Here is a 23914-nt window from a genome sequence, read left to right as displayed (position 1 = left end):
GCGAGAGCAGAGAGTATTATGCAGTTATTGGGAGCTGCAAGCATAATCAAATTAGCAAAAATATTTTCAAAAAACAAACAGACTAGCATTTCAGTTCTTCCAACTTTTTCCCTGTGAGTTCTGCAGACACATATTGCGCATTTGACTGAATTAGTTTGTTTTAGTTGTTGTACATAAAAGCCAATCGGACCACTCTGTTTACTTCCATGTCTGTCCGCTGATTAGCTATAAATAACTCAGGGCCCCTATTGTTTCTGAGATATTTAGTACAGATGGAAGTTTATCACAAAGTTCAAAAAGTCACCTGGAACAGCAGCTTGTGACCCCTGTCAAGCATTCCAGGAATCCCAGAGCGCTCTGGGCCTCATGTCACTGCTCAAGCCATTTCACAGTCAGATCTTCTCCAAGTAAATTCACAGAATTTGTCTGGTTATAGAGATATAGGCTAGTTGTCACAGTTTTACCTTTAGTGAATATTTTTATTCACTTTGTTTTTATTTAAATTTAATGTCAGTTAAAAGTCAGTTTCTATATGTGACCCTGGACCACAAAACCAGTCTTAAGCAGCATGGGTGTATTTGTAGAAACAGCCAAAAATACTTTGTATGGATCAAAATTATCGATTTTTCTTTTATGCCAAAAATCATTAGAATTTTAAGTAAAGATCATGCTCCATGAAGATATTTTGTAAATTTTCTACTATAAATATATCAAAACTTAATTTTTGATTCATAATATGCATTGCTAGGAACTTCATTTTGGACAACTTTAAAGGCGATTTTCGAAATATTTCGATTTCTCAATATATCGATCTCCCAGCCTGGCTAAGCTGGTCCAGAAGGCAAGCCTCCAACCATTAGCCGAAAAAGCGTAACGGCTAAAGCTAACGTTTCCGGTCTGGCAGTATGCGGGAAAGGAGGCTGTTTTTTTTAATTGATGTCAATGAGAGGCTTTACTACGCTGAATAAGCAGCTTTTTAGAGGAAACGGCTTGTAATTTAACGAATCGACAGCCTATCCGCTAATCTTCAACATGTTTTACACTAAGCAATACTTTTGGATTTAACTATTTTTAGAGTTTAGCACAATGTTTTAAATGTCAGTTAAAAGTCAGTTTCTATATATGACCCTGGACCACAAAACCAGTCTTAAGTAGCAAGGGTGTATTTGTAGCAACAGCCAAAAATACTTTGTAGGGGTCAAAATTATCGATTTTTCTTTTATCATTAGGATTTTAAGTAAAGATCATGTTCCATGAAGATATTTTGTAAATTTTCTACTGTAAATATATTAAAACTTAATTTCTGATTTGTAATATGCATTGCTAGGAACTTCATTTTGGACAACTTTAAAGGCGATTTTCTTAATATTTCGATTTTTTTGCACCCTCAGATTCCAGATTTTCAAATAGTTGTATCTCGGCCAAATATTGTCATATTCTAACAAAACTGACCCTTATGACTGTTTTTTTTGATCCAGGGTCACATATAAACACACCCTGCTGAAAAAAACAGCCTGTTGACCAGCTATGACCATCCTGGACAACCAGCTAAATCCAGTCAGCCAGCTCAGGCTGGTTTTAGCTGTTTTTTTTTTTTTGTTTTGTTTTTTTAAGCAGGGCATGCTGTACCTTAAAAGGAACCCCAGGTATTAAGAGTTTGTGCCTTGGAGCCTTGGAATTATAAGGTTCTATCTGACATTTTTGTCAAAATTGAGTTATTCACATATTCTTATTCTGTGAATAAGAACTTATTTACATGATGTGATTTTTTTTTTGTAAGCTGTGTACATTTTGGGCCTTTATTTAAAAAAACAAAACAAAAATGGTTCTATCTAAAGAAGTCTATGGAACGCAAAAAAGTTGTATGACAGTATAACATAAATTTTGTCTTTTACTGAAATATTTAGTAGAAAGCCTGTAGATATATACATAAAATAACAGAAATTTACATGATTTAAAAAAATCCACATTGTTTTATACATATTTTGGACTATGGGGGGCACCATTATTTCGATGACGTGAAACGTTTGCACTCGGTGAGCTATTGGCACTACGAGTTGCTATTTTTACCGCAACACAACTTGGAAAATAAAATACTGACACGATGCCACATTTTGCGGGTTTTAGTTGTAATTATCAGCCGAAGAGCAACAAGAGAAGCGATGCAAGTCTTCACTGCTTTCCTAGCAATAAGAAGAAGAGAAAAGAAACTTCCTACATGTCTTTGAGACCTGTGTCTTTGTTCTCTTCACTTTAGCTCTGATGCCTTTAAGGCTTTTAGTAGAGCACAGCTACTGAAAGAGCTTACAAACGGCAGAGACAAGAAACGCTAGATGCCATCCTGGCAGGATGTCGAACCTTGTTGTGACGCTGCAGCCACTGAATGAGTTTCTCAGCACGGATTTCACTCGATATCTGGAGGTGTTTAGATGACTTGTGGGAAAAAAACGATGGAAGGGCATTTGGTTTAAGCCTACGCTTATGTCCATCGCCACCTGTAAGCTCTTTCAGTAGCTGTGGTCATTATATCAGTATTTTATTTTCCAGTTGCGGTAAAAATAGCAGTAGGTAGCACAAGTAGCTCTAGAGTGCAACCATTTTATATCATCGATAGTCCAAAATATGTATAAAACGATGTGGATTTTTTAAAATAACATGAACCTTTTATAGGTTTTCTGCTTCTTATTCCAATAAGAGACATAATTTACGTTATATTAAGCCATACAAGTCTTAATACCCAGGGTTCCCTTTAAAGCTAGAGAGTTGAGACCCAAAAATCTCAAAGCAGTTCATAGAATAGCAAAAATAACCTTTAAGAAAATAAAGTCTTTGTGACAACTAGTCCCACCCCTCATTTACTTTTTTTGCAGGTGCATGTTCACTCCCGGAGTGAATAATTCTATGGGAATCCATTGTTTCTATTCAAAGTATTACTCGCACTAAAAGTTTGCCCTTAATGTTAGCGTTTGATATGAAAGGGCCTTAAAACTTACACCTAAGCAGGTTTTTTTATTACCCTCTTATGATGTGATCGGAAATAACCCTTGTCAGACTTGTGCTTAAGGTTATCAAGTCCCCTCTAGATTTCTATACTCACTGCACTCGTAAAAGTAATAAGATTTAATCATATAAAATTCATTTAGCTGATTCACAGCATGTCTGACAAGAAAAGTATTATCTTGACTGTATTTATATGGTTTTCATCCATCACTCTAGCGAGCTGATTTTGTACACGTAATTGAATTCAGACCTTCATTCACACTGAGGGATGAATAATTCAAAATGTCAAGTGTTGAAATGAGTCATTACTAAATTCTTGTTTCTTTGTATCACAATTTGTTGAAAAGATCAGGCGGATATGCTCCTCGAACGCACTTTCAATAGCCGGCTCTTCGCAATTGGTGCTTCTTAAAAGCAAATATTTAAAGGCTGTTAGTTCGTGCTAATGACGCCTGTGATGATGCACATACCATGACTGTGTCCCATCAACTCTTTGAGTCAGTCTCTCTGTTTCCCTCTATACAAAAGCTGCCGATTACATCTTTTATGCTTCTTCTATAAATCCGAGTTTGTGCTTCATGTCTGGCTCGCCTCTGGGGCTCTATCATCGCTGAGTTTCTTGTCTGCCTGTCTGCCCTTTTCTCATCAGAAAAGCGTTCACTGTAAACTCTCTATTCTTTTGGCTGGTTTATGTAAGATAAAACTGATGTGTGAGATGTTTGTCCTCTTGGCGCTTTCACCTCTAGGACTGGTGGAGAGCTGTTGTGTGGCCGGGCAGAAATGGGCAGAGGAGAACCAGCACTGTAACCTTATGCCTGTCAAAACAGAAGACCTCAACTCTGTGTGTGGGTAAGTTGGCTGACTATTTCAATGTCTTGGTTATGCTTCTCAGTGCACCACAGAATCCTTTTTATTAGCGGTTATATGTCCCCTGACCAGCAAAGTATATGTTGGTGACCCAAAAACCACCGACCACAAAAATAAAAGGGATAGTTCACCCAAGAATGCAAACTCTGTCATCAGTTTCTCACCCTCAACTTGTTCTAAATTGACCTGCTGGTCGATGGCTACCAGCAATTTTTTGGTTACCAACATTCTTCAAAATATTTTCTTTTGTGCGCAACAGAAGAAAGTAACTCTTACAGTTTTGGAACAACTTGAAGGTGAGTAAGTGATGACAGAATTTGCATTTTTGGGTGAATTATCCCTTTAACAATGTTACAGGCTACAGGACCAGTTGTGTGTGGCTCATGAGCTTTCTTTAAAGGAACACTCCACTTTTTTTTAAAATAGGCTCATTTTCCAACTCCCCTAGAGTTAAACAGTTGAGTTTTACAGTTTTTGAATCCTTTGGAGTTGGAAAATAATCCTATTTTCAAAAAAAGTGGAGTGTTCCTTTAAGTAGTCAGTCAAACAATATGCAGGGCAACTGAGAATAGTCCACATTAATCTTCTTCATGCAAATAAAGTGTAAAAGGCTACAGATGACTGTCAGTTGCAACCAGTAGTTAAAGGGATAGGTCACCCAAAAATAAAAATTACCCCTCACGCTCAAGTCATTGTAGGTGTATATGACTTTCTTCTCTTAGTTGAATACAGTCTGAGTTATATTAAATAATGTCCTGGCACTTCCAAGCTTTATAATGGCAGTGAATGGCTGTTGAGATTTTGAAGCCCAAAAAAGTGCGCCCATCTATCATAAAAAGTACTCCACACAGCTCCAGGGGGTTAATAAAGGCCTGCTGAAATGAATCGATGCATTTGTGTAGAAATAATAGCTATTTGTAAAGCTTTCTAAACATTCTCGAGTGAGTGGTGTACCAGCGGATGACCTTGGACGTAGACAAACACGGAAGCGCAGTGAATTAGAAGTACAAAATGAGGATTTGTACAGAAACATGTCAGAGGATTTTGATATGAACCAAGAAGAGACTGGTTTTCTTTTGCTGTAACCAAAATTTGGTTCTTGTGAGACTAGCATATTTTCCCCGGAGCTTACGCTACACCTACGTGCCACTCTTTTGTGAATGCGGAAGCCAGAGATTACAATTTATGTTGTAAATATGGATATTTTTCATACACAAATGCATCGTTTCACTTTAAAAGGCCTTTATTAACCCCCTGGAGCCATGTGGAGCACTTTTTATGGTGGATGGATGCACTTTTTGGACTTGAAATCTCAACAGCCATTCACTGCCCTTACAAAGCTTGGAAGAGCCAGGATATTTTTATTTTTTTATATAACTCCAACTGTATTCTTCTGACAGAAGAAAGTCATATACACCTAGGATGGCTTGAGGGTGAGTAAATCATGGGGCAATTTTCATTTTGAGGTGATCTATCCCTTTAAACCAGGGATTTTCTAACTTTTTGGTGATATGGACCACTATAAATATGATGAGTGTATATTCCCTTATTAAAATTTCTTTAAAAAACCCTAGTCCTCTTTTTGCTGCCCACTGGTGGTCCTCTGCTCTAAATAACAATAGGTACATCTGATCAGAAAAGTGTTGACAGCCTTGTTTTTACAAATCAGATATTAAATTATGTTAAAGCTCCTTTTTTTTCTGATTCGTTCAAGTGTTGTCCAGAAGCAGTGCTGTTCAGGTGCTCTGAGAGAGAGCAGGTGTCAGGCTGGCATGAATGCTGCAAGGGCCGGACATGCCTGTGAGGGAAACAGCCCACTCTGTGGAGAAGATTCACAAATGGTAAGATCTTTAAGGAGTTGTTTACTTCCAGAACAAAAATCTATAGATAATGTACTCAACCCATTGTTCTCTAAGATGTTCATGTCTGTCTTTCTTCAGCCGTAAAGAAATTATGTTTTTTGAGGAAAACGTTCCAGGAATTACCTCCATATATTGGACTTCAATGGTGCCTGAACGGAGTTTGAACTTCCAAAATGCAGTTTTAGTGCAGCTTCAAATCAATCCCAGGCGAGGAATAAGGGTCTTATCTAGCGAAACGATCTGTTGTTTTCTAAAAAAAAAAATGTATACACTTTTTTTTTTTTTTTTTTTTTTTTTTTTAAAGATTTGGGCTTTTTTATGCCTTTATTTGGACAGGACAGTGTAGATCAGACAGGAAAGCAGTGGGTGAAGAGAGAGGGGAGTGGGATCAGCAAAGGACCACAAGCCAGGATTCAAACTCAGGTCACTGTGAGCACAATTGTACTGTATGTCATCGCACTAACCACAAGGCTATTGGTGCCGACATGTATATGCTTTTTAACCTCAAATGCTCGTCTTGTCTAGCTCTGCTATGCGCATGTACTCTGTGTAATCCGGGTCAATACAGAACAACTCCCATCTCATTTTCTCCTCCAACTTCAAAATCTTCCTACATCACTGCAGAAGTACCGACCAAGTGTCTATAAAGTGAAAGTGCATAGAAGGTCAAATGCCCTTTACAAAAAAAGTTAAAACAGAGATGTAGGATGATTTTGAAGTAGGAGGAGAAGATGAGTTTTTCGACATACCCTAACTGTATTGACCCGGCTTACACAGAGTACGCATAGCAGAGCTAGACAAGACGAGCATTTGAGGTTGAAAAGTATAGAAATTTTTATTTTTTTAAGAAAATTACTGATCGTTTCACTAGATAAGACCTTTCTTCCTCAGCTGGGATCATTTAGAGCCCTCTGAAGCTGCATTTAAACTGCATTTTGGAAGTTCAAACTCGCGGGCACCATAAAAGTCCACTATATGGAGAAAAATCCTAAAATGTTTTCCTCAAAAAACATAATTTCTTTACGACTGAAGAAAAAAAGGCATGAATATCTTGGATGACAATGGAGTGAGTACTTTATCTGTAAATCTTTGTTCTGGAAGTGAACTTCTCCTTTAAACAGACTACAAAATAATGACTGTTTTAAAACAGTCCACAGAGACCACAAAATAATGACAGAAACATACTAATGATGTGTAAGCTCTGTGGGATTCTGCATGTTTAAAAACAGTCATTATTTTGGCAATTCAAAATTGTTTACTGAATACTATCTGGTCATGTGAATGGCTGAATATTACATGTCCAGGCTAAAAACGGAACATTTTTGTCTTAACAAGCTGTAAATGTAACAACCAGCAGGACATTTGGTCTTTGTATTTCTATTTTACCGCCCACAGTGAAATTGCATTAGTCCTCATAACTACTTTACACTACCACTACACATTTTGTATAAGACAAAATGCAATTTGACTTTTTTTTTCGGTCTCTATCATGCAGGATTGCTGTAACTGCTGTGCGCTGGGTCTGCGTTTGCGTCGCGAAGGTAAAAGTTGTGAAGTGCATCAGCACTTGAGCTACCCATGTGGACACGTCTTCCTCATGTGCTGCGAGGAGGGAGAAGGTCTTGCTCCGCCTACAATCAAAAAAACAGAGGCCTCAGCCGACGGCTGTTCCTAAGAGAGGTGAAATACTTATCTTTTACTCAACCTGGAGATTTGTTTTTGCAGCAGAATGTACCCATGCAGTGTGTAACCTGTAGTATATGGCTGATTTCCAGTGGCTGGGGTCTGGGGTGAGTGAGAGTTCATATTTTGTTTTGACGAACAAATCTAGACGGGCTGTCATGCCAAGAAAGCGTTGTGATGGAGACACACCATAAAATGTGAAACCACATAAGGACCTGGAATGTCTTGGTTTTGAGCTGCATTTTTGAACACAGTGTCCCAGTTATCTCTTCATCCCGATGACTTTTGAGTTTATGTCTTCATATTATCATCAGAGCCTCGGTCGTGATTTCGCTTGTTTGTTTTTGAAGCCTGGATCATATTTGGAAGTGTCTGAAGTCTGGCTGTGTCTTGGCATTCGCTTTCACGTTCAAGTTCGTCACACTGCTGGCCGAGAGGTTGACATTGATGGATCAGAGGAAAGAAAGATGCCCAGAGCTGATTGGTCAGGTGTCACGTTACCGTTCAGAATAACGCATGAAGATGCTGGCAAGCTGGGCTGAATCAGAAGCAGATGGCAAAGCAGGCTGTTGCCTTTCTGCCCGTGCCAGCAAACTTTCCTTCTGTCTTAAATGTTTCAGCCGACTAAATTCACCAATTTTGGCAGGATTTGCATGGAAACATTGTCCTCTTTTTGAATATCTATTCATCCTGTGAATTGTGCTATATGTTTACACTGGGATAAGACCTGATGTTAGCTGTAGAAACAGACTGTGTACACTTCAAAAGTGGATTTTTGCTGCTAAATTTAATTTATTAAAATGAGGTAATGCAACACAATTCTTTTGTCTTAACCTGATCTCATTGTGTGAAATCAATTTAAATGTGGAAAATAGATGTTTCCTTAATTCTTTTGAATTGGGAATACATGAATAATGTTCACTGGAGAAAATCCAGCAAAAATCCAGATTCAGACCCACGCAGACCCAGAAATTGAGTCAAGCTTTATTAATTTATCCATTCATTCATTGTAACATTACCTGCCTGTGTTTTTTTTTTTAATTAGTACTTGATTAGTTTACTTAATTTAGTACTCTGCTAAATTAAATATATTATATATTTTTTTTTTGAATGTTTATTTTTTTTCTTAAATGTGATCTAATAAAAAAAAAAATGTTTAAAAAATATAACCCAAAGCCATGTGTGGTAAAAAGGCAAGATTTTAATATTACATTTATTAATATAGTTGTAGTATTTTTAGTACTTTTTGACTTTATTATCTAAAATTACCTACATGTGTAGTTTATTTAATTTATTACTCTACTAAATTTAACATTTTTTATATTATTTATTTTTAAATCATTTCTTTTTTTAACCTGTTAAATAAAAAAATATATAAAATACATACCAAATATTTCTATTTAAAAATATAACCAAAAGCCATGTTTGGTAAAAAGGCAAGAATTTAAATATGCATAATATGCATTAGTTGTAATATTTTTAATACTTTTTGACTTTTTTCTAAAATTAATCTAAAATTATTTTTTATATTAATTATTTTTTTAAAACAACTTGTTAAATAATAATAAAAAATATATATATCTAAAATTACCTGCCTGTGTAGTTTATTTAATTTAGTACTCTGCTAAATTACACATTTTATATTAATTATTTTTTTTATAAAAATTATTATTTAAAAATATAACCCAAAGCCATGTCTGGTAAAAAGGCAAGAATTTAAAAATGCATTAAAATTTGATATTAACTTTTTAACTTTATTATCTATAATTACCTGTCTGTGTAGTTTAATTTAGTACTCTGCCAAATTAAAAAAAAAAACATATTTTATATTATTTATTTTAAAAACATTTATTTTTTCTTGTTAAATAAAATAATATGTAAAATACATATTAAGTATTTCTGTTTGAAATATAATCCCAAGCCATGCATTAAAATGTAATACTAGTTGTAATATTTTTAATACTTTTTGGCTTTTTGATCTAAAATTATCTCCCTGTGTAGTTTAATTTAGTACTCTGATAAATTAAACATATTTTGACTTATTTTTAAAACATTTAATAATAATAATAATAAATAATAATAATAATAATATATATATATATATATATATATATATATATATATATATATATATGTATATAATTTATTTTATTTAAAAATATAACCCAAATCAGGCAAAAAAGGCAAGAATTTAAAAATGTATTAAAATGTGACTTTTTTTTTGTTTTGTTTTTTTACTTTATTATCTAAAATGACCTGCCTGTGTAGTTTAAATTAGTACTCTGCTAAATTAAATATATTTTATATTACGTATTTTGAAAACATTTTTTTCTTAACTTGTTAAATAAAATAATATATAAAATTCATATAAAGTATTTTTATTTAAAAATATAACCCAAAGCCATGTTTGTTAAAAGGGCAAGAATAAAAAAAGGCATTATAATGTGTAATATAATTAGGTTGTAATAAATTTAATACTGTTTTGAAATAGACCTTTTCTGAGAAGCATAAGCAGTGAACATGGGCTAAAACATTATGTGGTGATTGCGTGGAAATTTCCCTCAGTTTAATTAAGTGGATGAAACCTGTTTGTGGCTTACAGCTGAATAAAGTTTTTCCACACTGTCCTGGCTTTTATTCTATCACCCTGAGAGCCATAATGCCATATCAGTGTAATGGCAGACGCTCATTGCTCAACTAGCACACCCGCAGTTATCAGCAAAGCCCCAGTCAATAGACCCAGGTCACTATTCGTTTGAATGAGACATAAAACCCAGACTTTACCTCTTGCTACGTCTCAAATGGCACATTCCTTTGGCCCAATGCCCTGTTTCCCCTAAAGAGCCTACCTGATATCCTGAGGCAAGGTGAGATTAGCTGTAGCCGAGTCAGTGCATTAGGGCTGACTTATTTCCTTTTCGTGGTGCACACACAGATGATGGAACGCTAAAATAGGGCCAATTAAATTGCCTCCATAGAGGTACCCGTAGAGATGCCTTTTCTTTCTCTTTTTAAGGAGACTGCTGCTAACTACGTAAGCCTTTTCGGTTGCATCAAAGGTTTAGCGATACAAAAACGGTTGAGAGGTAATTATTTCCATGAGGGCTGCTTTCTCAGGCCCCCTGCCACCTCATACCCGTAACGTGATTAATTATAGCGGAAATGTTTAATCTCTTTCTCCCTCCATTGCATTTACATTCAGTTAATGACTGTGAGAAATATTTACTTTACACCAGCATGCTGTGTAAGGTGAAGCCGAGCCTGTTTATTATGTTTAGCCAGACGTTAATTGCCAAGTCAGTCGAACACCTTGCCAAATTGGTGCGCAATGTCGGAAAGCCTGTTCATTAACTCCGTCAGTTGTTGTGACTGTGGATTTGGGATTGGTAAGACGTGATTGGCAGATGGAGGACACTGAGGGCGTGGCAGGAACAGCTGGCGACGGTGAAATGACAGATGTTGACCGACATGTTGCTTTAATATTATTATGTTTATGTATGAGTAGTCCTTCACTGCCGTGTCATTCTGGTTGACATCTGGTTTATCCTTCATCAGAGATACCAGTGAAACTACATTAATGTATTATTAACTTACACTTGAGGAACAGTTTTGAACGATCAGCATAGTAAGACAGCAGAAAGTCTCAAAACATGCAGTTGAGGTCAAAAGTTTACATACACCTTGCAGAATCTGCAGAATGTTAATTATTTTACCAAAATAAGAGGGATCATACAAAATGCACATAAAATGCATTTACATATAGTCCACAAGAGAAAATAATAGTTGAATTTATAAAAATGACCCCAATCAAAAGTTTACATACACTTGATTCTTAATACTGTGTTGTTACCCGAATGATCCACAGTTGTGATTTTTTTGTTTAGTGATAGTTGTTCTTGAGAACTTTGTTTGTCCTGAACAGTTAAATTGCCCGCTGTTCTTCAGAAAAGTCCTTCAGGTCCCACAGATTCATTGGGTTTTCAGCATTTTTGAACCTTTTCCAATGACTGTATGATTTTGAGATCCATCTTTTCACACTGAGGACAACTGAGTGACTCATATGCAACTATTACAGAAGGTTTAAATGCTCACTGATGCTCTAGAAGGTAAAAAAAATGCATTAAGAGCCGGGGGTGAAAACTTTTAGAATTTGAAGATCAGGGTAAATTTTAAATATTTTGTCTTCTGAAGAACATGTAAGTATCTTCTGTAGCTTCTGAAGGGCAGTACTAAATGAGAAAAATATGATATTTAGGCAAAATAAGAAAAATGCACACATCTTCATTCTGTTCAAAAGTTTACACCCCCTGGCTCTTAAGGCATCGTTTTTTCCTTCTGGAGCATCAGTGAGTGTTTGAACCTTCTTTAATAGTTGCATATGAGTCCCTCAGTTGTCCTCAGTGTGAAAAGATAGATCTCAGAATCATACAGCCATTGTTGGGAAGGGTTCAAATACACAAAAATGCTGAAAAACCAAAGAATTTGTGGGACCTGAAGGATTTTTCTGAAGAACAGCAGGCAGTTTAACTGTTCAGGACAAACAAGGGACTCATGGACACCGCTAAACAAAAAACACAGTTGTGGATCATTCACGTAACAACACAGTATTAAGAATCAAGTGTATGTAAACTTTTAAACGGGGTCATTTTTTTAAAATCAACTATTATTTTCTCTTATGGACTATATGTAAATGTTTTTTATGTAAGATTTTATATTCAGGTCAAAATAACATGCATTTTGTATGATCCCCTCTTATTTTGGTAAAATAATTAACATTTTGCAGATTCTGCAAGGTGTATGTAAACCTTTGACCTCAACTGTATATCATTGATAAAAACAAACTAAGAAGTTCAAGTGATGTGATGCTAATTTTTTATATCCAAATCTAAAAACATAAAAAGCAACAAGACGTAATTTCAGTACGAACAATTGTAAAATTCGCATTCTGTTTGTAAAACTGTGTACGCAGAAATTCATTGTACATAATGTGTTTGTTTCATGACCAAACCTAATGACTAGAATGCAGCAATTATGCAGTATGATGAACAAATTTTACATTTTTATATTCTATAGGACATGAAGTAAAAACATGAAGGTGGTGTTATGTTTCTTGAATTGTATTGGAGGAAATGCAAAAAATAAAATGCAAAAATAAAAAATGTTAATTTAAAGGGTTAGTTCACCCAAAAGTGAAAATTCTGTCATTAATGAGTCAACTTCATGTCGTTCCAAACCAGTAAGATCTTCGTTCATCTTCGGAACACAAATTAAGATATTTTTGATCAAATCTGGGAGCTTTCTGACCCTGCATAGACAGCAATGTGGCGTTCTTACATGTAACATCAATCTCTCTTAATTTATCATCTCTATATTCTGGTTCAAATAAATAAGGCTGTTAAAAAAAGTTGTTATTTTTGTTTTCTTTGCACACAAAAAGTATTCTCGTGGCTTTAATAATTACGGTTGCACCACTGATGTTACATGGACTATTTTAACAATGTTCTTACTACCTTATTTTACCCTACTACCATGTCTATGCAGGGTCAGAAAGCTCTCGGATTTCATCAAAAATATCTTAATTTGTGTTCCAAAGATGAACAAAGGTCTTACGGATTTGGAACGACATGAGAGTGAGTAATTAATGACAGAATTCTGTTACTATATCTTTAAATAGAATAAGGAATGAAGCCGTTTGGTTATAAAATATTACTGATATTTGGAAAAACTTTCTAAATCACTTTCTTAAAAGTTCCAAAAGCAATCATGTGACCAAAAAAAGAACCCCATAAAACTGGAAATAATATCACTGACAGGACCCCTGTAGACCCTTATGACTGTCATGCCATTTCAAATGGCATAAAATGATAACTATTCAGGGCATTTCGAAGGGAAAACAATCACAGCAGCTGTTGTTGTAGTGTCTTTCCAGACAGAAGTGCTCAAAAATAACTGCTTCAAAGGGCCCTTCAAATCAAACGCTTTCAGTGACTCAAAGCCTGTAAAGCTCTCAAAATAACAGTCAATTTACCCTTTTTATGACATGGGAAGGTTAGTCAGGTTCAGATCAAATGGCAGTACCCTAATAAAAAACTTAGAAATACTTTTTGCTTTGAAATGTTAGGTTAAGAAATAATAACTAAGATGTGTCCATGTATCATTTATGTGTCAAAATCATTGCTGAAAACCGTAAAAAGAATTTTCAAATACACATGAAAAGAAATTAGCATCACATCATTTGCTCACCCAGCGAATGGGTGCCGTCAAAGTCCAAACAGCTAATAAAAACATCACAGTAATGCACATTTAGCTTTTCACTTTACAAGATGTTAATTGTTGGACTGATGTTTTTATCAACTGCTCGAACTCTCATTCTGATGGCACCCATTCACTGCAGAGGATTCACTGCTATGCAAATAATGTAAATAGTCACATGCAAGAGATATACAGCCATATCTAAGGATGTCTGATGCCTTACCATCTCTCCTTTTCCTCAGTATCAGACAGTCAGTTTCCGAAGCAAGCGTTGTCGGTTGGGGATGTGGATCCTGCAGCTAATTCACTGGAGGATTTGGAGCGTGATGACAGGTGCCAGAGATTTGCGGCGCTTTGCCATCACACCTGCATCAACACTCGTGACTCCTACCTGTGCGCCTGCCACCCTGGATACACACTCCTGCAGGACGCCCGCACCTGTGTGCCAGGTAAGTTCAGCCCCACTTTGAGTTGTGATGACTCAGTATACAAAGAAATACCCATATATGTTTTTCATACTGTATATAGATACAGTTTTATATGTGTAAACCATTTTTAGATTAAGCAGGTGTAGTTCAATAAAATATCCTGTTTGGATATGCATAAAGATTGTTGAGAACCAGCAGGGTTTATGTTATTCATAGAGTTTCACAGCAGAGATCTGCTTGTGTATACAACATAGCATATGCAAGTCTCATCTTCATGCACTCAAAACACACACTGTCAGCCCTGCATTAAATAGAGGAATTAATCTTAATACCTGCTCAACATCCTGCCTGCACTGTGTGTGTGTTATTTAGATCTGATTTGGATTCAAAATGACCTCAGATAACTCTCTGTGTGCGCTGTGAATGCCTTTAGGTGCGTGCCTGTGCATGCAGCAGTCGAGTGAAGATTTTTATGATGAGTCAGGGAATTAGATGTCCGGATATATTATTTTTTAAATCTTTGAACTCTAAGGAACCACATGAATAATATTCATTCATTATATAACATAAGTGATTTTACATAGAGCTGAAATGCAGTAAAATGACCATCAAATATTATCCAGAAATGAAAGTTTTAGCCATTTTAGTACTTAAATTTAAAATTAGTTGTATTTATTTTGTCATATTGTATATACAGGGTTTCCACAGGTCTTAAAAAGTCTTAAATCGTTTTTTTCCATGAAGTAAGGCCTTGAAAAGGTCTTAAATCAGAGCGGCAAGTCTTAAATTCATATGATCATGGCATTAATTTTTGTGAGGGATTGTTTCCTCATGTGTTTCATTTTAACCCTTTAACTGTCACCATCCCCCAGATGGGACGCCTATGTTTACTTCACCATAAAACAAATAAATCCTAATCTAATCATGACAAACTATACATCGTTGGAAAAGTCTGACTATAGATAATAATAGTAGTGATAATAATAGTAATAAATTAATATATGTCAAAAGTGCAACTTAAAAAATCTACATCATAACATGAGTTCTGACCTTTGTCACAAAAGACTTTCTTCGCTGCCTGTTTCCCTATCACGCAATAGAAATCATAAGAAATTATATATCAGTTCAAAACTTAAAATCTCAAAATTCATCCTTTGAAAGGCATTTTTAAAACAGATATTGCATTACCATGGAAAATGTACATCAAAATCATATTACAAAATGTATTCATTGATGAATTATAAAAATTGAAGTCTGGATAGTGCATTTTGTTTTAAAAAATGGGAGTGACAGTTAAAGGGTTAAAGTGAAGCAAAAGCATAATTTCTGTGCTACATGGCTTAGGTCGGTCAATATTATATATATATATATATATATATATATATATATATATATATAAACGTTCTAGGTTTCTTATTTATTTGGTTACACAGTGTTTACTGATTTTGAGTTCTGTATACCTATTCTAACTTTAAGTTATTATTTTATATTAGGCATATAACATGGTGTATTTTTATTCGTTTTGTTAATAAAAGTTTGTTACGTTATGGTAATGCCGCTAATTTAAACGTGAAAGTAAAATGCGTACAACACTTTTACAAGCTACTTAAAACCAAAGGAAAGTGAAGAAAAGAGGGAAAACTCAAACTAACTAAAAACAAACAACTGCTTGACGCCGAATTGCCGATAATTTGAAAGTGAAAGTAAAATGTGCACGCTGCTTTTACAGAAGGAAAGCGAGGAAAAGAGGGAAAACTGAAACGAACTAAAAACAAACAATTGCTAGACACTGAATTGCTGCTAATTTGAAAGTGAACGTAAAACTATACTTAGAGAACATGTTGCTGTATTGTTTTCCCTTCCATTTTTTTCCCTTAAATTTTCTTTAGCTGGTCTTAAAAAGGTCTTTAAAAAGTCTTACACTTACCCTCATAAAACCTGCAGAAACCCTGTATTTAGTTACCAAGTCAGCATTTCTTGCTACTGCCAATACATACAGTGATACAGAGCTAGGAGTATTTAAGACGTACTGCTGCATATATAATAACCCGTAGCAGATCTATACAGGTGGAGCTAGAGAGGTAGAGGGTTTCAGATGAAATCGAAATGCTTTAGTGAATGCTAACCAGCAATTTAAATGTAAAGCAGCAAGCTCATTGGCTGCGTATGCGACATGAACCAATCAGCTTGCGCCAAGTAGTTTAACACTGGAAATAAAATCAGTCTGCGCCATCTAGAGTTTCATAACGGAACTTGGTATTTGTACTTTTTTTATCTAATATTTATATTTTATTTCAGCTTTATTTCAGCTAAAACTTTTGGGTTTTGCTAACAGTAACAACACTGCATGATTTTTAAAACTTTATTCATTTTAAAACACAGAACATGAATTTTTAAAGGATAGTCTGCATGGTCTTTTCAGTATTATAAAATCAAGAAGAACTTGGGCTGTCTAGATGGGGCTGTCTGATGAAAAAGCATCATAAAAGTATCCTAAAAGTGGTCCATACAACTTTCATTCCAAGTCCATAATTACATAATGTCAAGAGTTCATTTTTGGCTGAACTTGCTCTTAGTATAGTGATACGCTGATAGTGACAGGCTGTCTTTGTTTTGCCTGATTCACTGCAGTTTGTAAGTATTTGTCTTGTTTCCCTGGTTATATGGCCAAACCCTAACAACGCCACTGCATGATGGGATTGTCATCATGTGTCAATATTGTTTTTGTGTCTCTGGTGACATGAGAGTGTTGATAGAGATAGTGTTGTGCTGCTCCAAGGAGAAACTTGACTCATGATCCCATGTCAGGAATGAACTAATGATACAACCATGGTAACTTCTCTCCTGCAATCTTCAGCTGACTTTAGGAACGGTAGGAATTCTGTTGACAAGATATATGTTGGCCAATGTCACACATCAAAGCGCTTTCCATAATTTCTCATCTGGTCATGATTAAATGTTGGAGAGAAACTCTCCATCATATGCAGTTCCTCTACCAAAAAGACCATCTGACAGGATGCAAAATGAAAAGCAATGACTCACTGTTTTCCTCTCACTGTTTTTACAGAGAACCAGGAGGAAGACAACAGAGTTAGTGAGGAAGACATGCTGCCTACTGTACCTCCAGCAAGACAAGAAACTACAACTCAAAAGCTGGCCTTATATAACCCATGTGCAGGTTTGTGAAGTACTGTATATGTTTTAATAGTGCATTAACCACTTTCTTCTGGAAATACAAGGACTTTAAATTTAATTAATGACATTGATCTCATTGTTTTTTTTTATTTTAACAGTAAAGATGGTACCATGTTTTATTATTACATTATACTGATAATTATGTAATATATTAATAGTTAATTAACTGAGAGGTTATGTATATTTATTATTTACTTTTATCTTTCACATGCTATATATACACACGCTAACCACACACGTATAAAATACTGTTTGTATTTTTGAAAGAAGTCTCTTATGCTAATCAAGGTTGCATTTATTGAAGTCATTAAATATATTTTAAAATGTAATTTATTATTTTTAATTTATTTTTAATTTAATTTATTATTATTTATAATTTATTATTATTATTTTTATTTTTTTCTTATAAATTATCACATATGTATCAAGGCCGTTTCTGCCACTGAATAAAAAATAAAAAAAAGGTAATTGCAACTTTTAATCTCGCCTTTTTCTCAGAATTGCGTGACACAAGCTCGCACTTCTGACTTTTTTTCTAAGAATTGCGTGATACAAACTTACAATTCTGACTTTTTTCTCAGAACTGCGTGATACAAACTCGTATTTCTGACTTTTTTCTTAAGATTGCATGATACAAACTCACAATTCTGACTTTTTTCTCAGAACTGCATGATACAAACTTGCAATTCTGACTTTTTTTATAGAATTGCATGATACAAACTCAATTCTGACTTTATACGTGATATAAACTCGCATTTCTGACATTTTTCTCAAAATTGCAAAACAAACTTGCAATTCTGACTTTTTTTTCTCAGAATTCCATGATATAAACTTGCATTTTTGACTTTTTTTCTCAAAATTGCAAAACAAATTCACAATTCTGACTTTTTTTCTGATAATTGCATGATACAAACTCACAATTCTGACTTTTCTTATTCAGTGGTGGAAACGGGCTTCCATACATATGCAACATATAAAACAATATAAAAAGACAATATAATGAATATAAAAGAATAGATATTTCTTTTGTGATGGGACAAAATTATGCAAATGTTTTGTGGTTGGCAGAACTTAGAATCCTCTATTTGAAATGAAGTGTTTTTTGATCAGCAGCTGGTCTATTAGTCACATCTTGGCATAATGGGTTCCTTTGATGTGCTCATAACATTGTTCTTTCAATTGTCATGAGACTAACAGAATATTTCAGTGATCTGTAATATTCTGGCACCATGACAGAGAACTAAATTCCAGATTGTGTAGCCTCACAGGTACTGCATGGTCATTCTGATGGTCGTTCTGCACTACATATGTTATCTTAATTGAAACATGCTGCACAAAAGAGAAAAAAAACTCATCACTGACTCCTTTCCTCTTCATCCAGCAGTCCATCCAGACGATATAGCACTTTACAAGATAAGTCTGTAGTACGCCACAAGGTTTAATGTATATCTGGTTTGGGATTGATGGTAGACGTTTAAAGACTTAAGCATTTACTGGAAGTCTGTGTCTTGTCTGGAGCGCTGTCGTGTTTCTGGAGTATCAATCAGCACGGAAATGATCTGGATGTATCTGGGCGACTCATTAAGTCATGCTGATTACAGTTTAATTTTTATCTAAATCCGTTAGGGCCATACATAAGACCCACGCTCGGCCTGATGAAGGCTGTGTGCTTTTATATCTGGGCTTTTGCTTGTAAAACAGAACGATAAAAAAAATGTTCACTATTTGAAATAAATGTAAACTAAATTAAATTAGGCTATGTAAATATTGCAACTTTTAATAATTTGGCTTAGGGGGTTGTTCAAATTCTTATAACTATAAGTATGAACAATCATGGTGATCCTTGCTGTTTTAGGTAAAATGTAATAAAAAAGAAGTGTGACAGATGCATTAACTGAGTTTACTGTCATCTGCAGGTAATGGGCCCTGCTCTCAGCATTGTTCTGTGGTTAGAGGTCTGGCCCAATGTTCCTGTTCCCCAGGATTCTCTCTGAAAGCTGATGGACACACCTGTGAAGGTAAAGTACTCTAAATTGGTCTAAAACTACACATACACAATCTCCTCTCAATGCAGCTGTCAGAAAACACTGATAAAACTGTCAGACCACACTAACCAATCCCTTATTGGACTGAATCACTCATGTATAGCAGTTATACCCAAGGGATTATGACAAGAGATTTTTCATGGCCTGAACATCACAGTCTTACCTGAGGATCTGCTTCCTTCAGCTTCACTGATCCACAACCAATTACTCTCCTTCAGCCCTGACTACAATAATAAACAGTGACCTCAGCCCTGGGTTCGACAGCTCCGCTCTCTCTATACATCTTCCTGTCTGATCTGACGCTTTTACCACATGTTTATTTACAGTACTGTTAGTGTTGCAGACGATATTTCAAGGTCTTTCCATTCCATATTCTAAACTTGTCATGGAGGGTGCCAATAAAATTGCCATGCACAGATGTTACTATAAACCAGATCAGAAATACAATATTTTGTTGGTGCAGATTTTTTTATTTAATTTAGAGTGTAACACCTGACTGACATATCATATTTTATTGTTATCATTGTCCAACAGTGGCACCAGCAGGTAAAGTTACAGCGTGGGGCCACATCTCACATCAAAGATCAGTGGGGAAAGTCACGTGAGAGGAGACAGTGCCTCCATCACGATATGATTGGATAAGACTGGTTATGTTTGGCTTTTTGTTTGGGCACGTTCTGCGGTTGCGAATTAGTCTGAATGAACAATATAATGGTGTTAACAAGTAAACAACTCACACACTTAGATAAAACCACTTTGTTAAATCAAAATATGACTTAAAATGACATGAAAACATGAATCTGTGGGAGTTTTTAGTGAGCAATCAGCTTGGTGAAATTTAAAGTAAATCTCTGTGCCTGTGACAAGTATTTACAGAGCTTTAATGACTAATTAGCTGAAAAATATAACTAGAATAAGTTAAAAAGAATAGAAAAACGAGATTCATACTTTGAATCTCGAATACTTTGAATGGCTTTATACAGACTGTTGATTACATTTAAATGTAAAAATATAAAATAGAATTGTTTTTTTTTTTTCATTTTCTGTTTCAGTAATGTTTAACCAAGAAAATATGACTGAGACATGAATTTACATTTATTTTTAAAAACAAAAACAAAAAAAAAACAATCTGTGCCAATGTGGTACAGTAACATGTAATTAATTAACTGAATATAATAAAATACATATTTAGAAACCAGTGGCGGCTACTGGTCTGTCAAATAGGGGAAGCTCATTTTCGGCCTACATCGTAAAATTGTCTATTTATTTATTCACAAGAATGTGCCTTATTGTCATAAGTCACAATGCAAACAATCGTAAAAAAAAAAAAGCTTTAGTTTTATTATGCAAAATATGATGTATTTTTTCTTTTAGTCAGATGCTACTATATAGTATAAATATTTTGCAATTTAAATAAGGTTATTATGGAGATTTATTTATTTATTTATTTCTAAAGTATTTTAATAGAAATATAAGGTTTCATTATGTTATGTTAAAATTTTTCAAGAATACTATATATATATATATATATATATATATATATATATATATATTAATTTATAGTCATCCTCCATGTTAATATTTAATGTAGTAATCTATATATATATATTGATTACTACATTAAATATTAACATGAATGAATGAATGAACGATCTAAAAAAAATATTAAACTCTGTAAAAGTGAAACAAGGAATGTGGTGTATAATTGTGTGAAATGTATGATGAAAATCAAGCAATTTCGCCAAGCAAATATAAAGAAATAGGTTGCAGCAGTTTTATTTCGACTGAACTTGAGAAATCCACGATGGGACTGAGCGCGAATAGCTTCAGCGATTCCTTATAGTACAAAATCGCTGTCAGTCAAAAGGAGATGCAATCTTTCGACAGACCCTCCAATCATCATGCAGAAGCTCGGAGTCCAGGCCAGCCCACTCCTCATTTGCTCCTCATTCACCCCCAGAGACGCTGAGCGTCCGTGGGCGGGACATAATCGCAGCGTTTATCCAATGACCGTCTAGTTTCAAAGCACTGAAAAAAAAACGTTCAAAGCAGCCCCATTGAAGTCAATGGACGCTGGGCTTCAACGGGGAAATGCACTGTGACGCTACGGGAATGTATGAGAAGAAAATCAAGTCAGCCGACCTGCTATATCTAACTGATTCTGAACGAACTCGTCTTTGAGATGAACGTTTTCTAACGCATTTTTAGTCAATAAAATGTTAATACAATAGTACATAATTTGACCATTAATTTTGTGACATTATAGGGGGAAGCTGAGCTTCCCTTGCAGTCTTAAAGAAATCGCCACTGTTAGAAACGTTCGCTAAAAAATATATTAGCTATATTAGTAAATATTAGTAAATAATATATTGCTGTCTTAATATCTCGTCTAACTTCTCAAAAACTTCTCAAAAAAAAAATATTTTTACTATTTTTTTTGTTACCGTTTTTTACTTTAAACCGAGAAATATGTTTAAATACTTTTTAACTTAATTAATACTTTTTTTTTAACTTAATAAACTTTTTCTTAATTACATTTTATAAATTAATTAATTTTAGAATAAGATTAATTTTCAATTAATCTTAGGGTGTGTTCACATTGTAGTTTGGTTCATTTGGTCTGGACCAAAAAGGAAAATGATACATTTGGTCCTGGTCCACTTAGCGTTCACACTGGCATTTTTGACAGTGAACCTAAAGATACTGAACCTAAAGGCATAGTGATACGTTCACAACCTGATTGGACGGTTTGAATGATGTATATTTCACGACGGAACTCACCGAACCCTCCAAACAAAAGGAAAAAGTGTGTTCAATTTAAAGCGGTGCTGCGGGTCTATGACATCAAAGTAGCCATTCACTGATCGGTCTGCTCAGCAACGCTTTAAGTCAAATACTCTGATCTAATGCTGTCTGCTGGACTAAACGCGTGCTTTGTTGTGTGTATATGATTATAGTTTCACCACTTGCAAACTCACAAAGAGTTCATAAAAGGTACTTTAACTCCTCATTGCTCCATGTTTGCTCATTTTGTTTTGAATACACTGCTTGTTCCCCTCATAAAATCATGTCGCATAACGTCACATCTTGTCATTACTTCCTGTTTTTGGTTGGTTTGGTCCTTAGGGTGTGTTCACTTTTGTCATGTTTGGTTCAATTAAAACGACTCTGGTGCGATGGCTTGGTTAGTGCAATTCATTTGAGTAAGTGTGAACACTGCCGTCCGAACCCTGGTGTACACCAATCAAATTCTGGTGCGGTTCAAATAAAAAATATGAATGCAATGCGGACCAAATACTTCTAAATGAACCAAAAACAGGAAGTAATGACAAGATTCGATGCTATGCGACATGATTTCACAAAGGGAACAAGCGGTGTATCCAAAACAGAATGAGCCTAGGGCGAACGTGGAGCAACGAGGAGGTGCATTTTATGAATTCTTCATGAGTTCACATGAGGTGAAAATAAAATATTGTGGCGGGATGAGCAAACGAAAGATACAGTGGGCGTGACGTCAGGCCTCAGAGAGGCTTTTATTGAACATAAAATAACCATAAGTGTCCAAAAAGGGTAAATAAAGTGTCCAAAATAAACAAGGGATCTGGTGTCCTCGTCGTGCTGGGGGTTCCGTGAGGGAGGGGCAGTGTTCGGAAGGGAAGGGTCCAGGTAAGGGGCGGAGTCCGGCAGGTGCACGTGCTCCCTTCTCAGGTCCGCGGCTCTAGGGGTGGCAGCTTAATTCAGCGGATACGACCTCCTTGGCTCACGGCACTTCTGGGGAATTCAACGGCCCGGCATCCTTGCCAGTCAGCCGTCTAACGGGTGCAGTACTCGTCCGGACCGTGGGACCGGCAGCTCGTTGGCAGCTCGATCCCCTCAAGGCTTTCTTCCTGGACCCACGAGGACACCAGCATGCATGCTTAGGGAAGTGACCGCTCTCTCGAGGAGAGGCGAGCTCAGCATTTCAACAGCAGCGGTGATGAGGCTTCTTTTGCGTCAGGTGTGCCTCATCATACGCCACCAGACCTGGCTGCTTCGGCACCCCTCCTCTCTCGCATGCCCACTCCCGTCGGGAGCCTGGTGAAGGGCGGCAATTAAGGGATGGGGAGATGCTGTGCTGATAAGTAGGGGGAGGCAGCCGACTCGTTACATTCCCCTCCCCAAGCGACATCCCCGTCATCAGGCCATCGCCAACACGGGAGTGCTACCTTCCTCAGCCAGGCTCCAGCGGTCAGAGTGGGTTGGGATTCCTCTCCGGGCAACTCCCTCTTGCAACGCACCGGACCAGGGACAGAGAAACCGGAATTTAGTCGACAGCCTCAACCAACCGCAGGGTAAGTGGTAATAAATGAAACACCACTTACCCCTTTGGCGGCTGGGAGGCCGTCATTTCTCCGTCCCAGTCTGGCTTTTCACCAACTTCTTTTTCGAGCGAGAGGGGATGACGTCATCAGTTGTTACCCAACTGCACTGTCTAAGCTCCGCCATGCCTGCATTCTCCACCAGTGTGGCGGGACGGGCAAACGACAGACACAGTGGCCGTGACATCAGGCCTCAGAGAGGATTTTATTGAAAATAAAATAAC

At 36.0% G+C, this 23914-nt stretch overlaps 1 protein-coding gene across 1 annotated transcript in view; it reads left to right on the top strand.

Annotated features, from left to right (window-relative positions):
- The window catches only part of fbln2 (fibulin 2), a 70464-nt gene that overhangs the window by 20303 nt on the left and 26247 nt on the right, over positions 1-23914 (top strand). The window contains 7 exon segments of the mRNA XM_051123097.1: positions 3747-3849; positions 5582-5708; positions 7225-7367; positions 7369-7409; positions 13907-14113; positions 17160-17270; positions 19204-19305. Coding sequence (XP_050979054.1) covers positions 3747-3849; positions 5582-5708; positions 7225-7367; positions 7369-7409; positions 13907-14113; positions 17160-17270; positions 19204-19305 — 834 coding nt within the window.

This window comes from Labeo rohita, chromosome 11 (assembly GCF_022985175.1).
Source record: "Labeo rohita strain BAU-BD-2019 chromosome 11, IGBB_LRoh.1.0, whole genome shotgun sequence".
Classification (NCBI taxonomy): Eukaryota; Metazoa; Chordata; class Actinopteri; order Cypriniformes; family Cyprinidae; genus Labeo; species Labeo rohita.
Note: the sequence above shows the minus strand (reverse complement) of the source record. Positions and strands in the feature narration are given on the sequence as shown.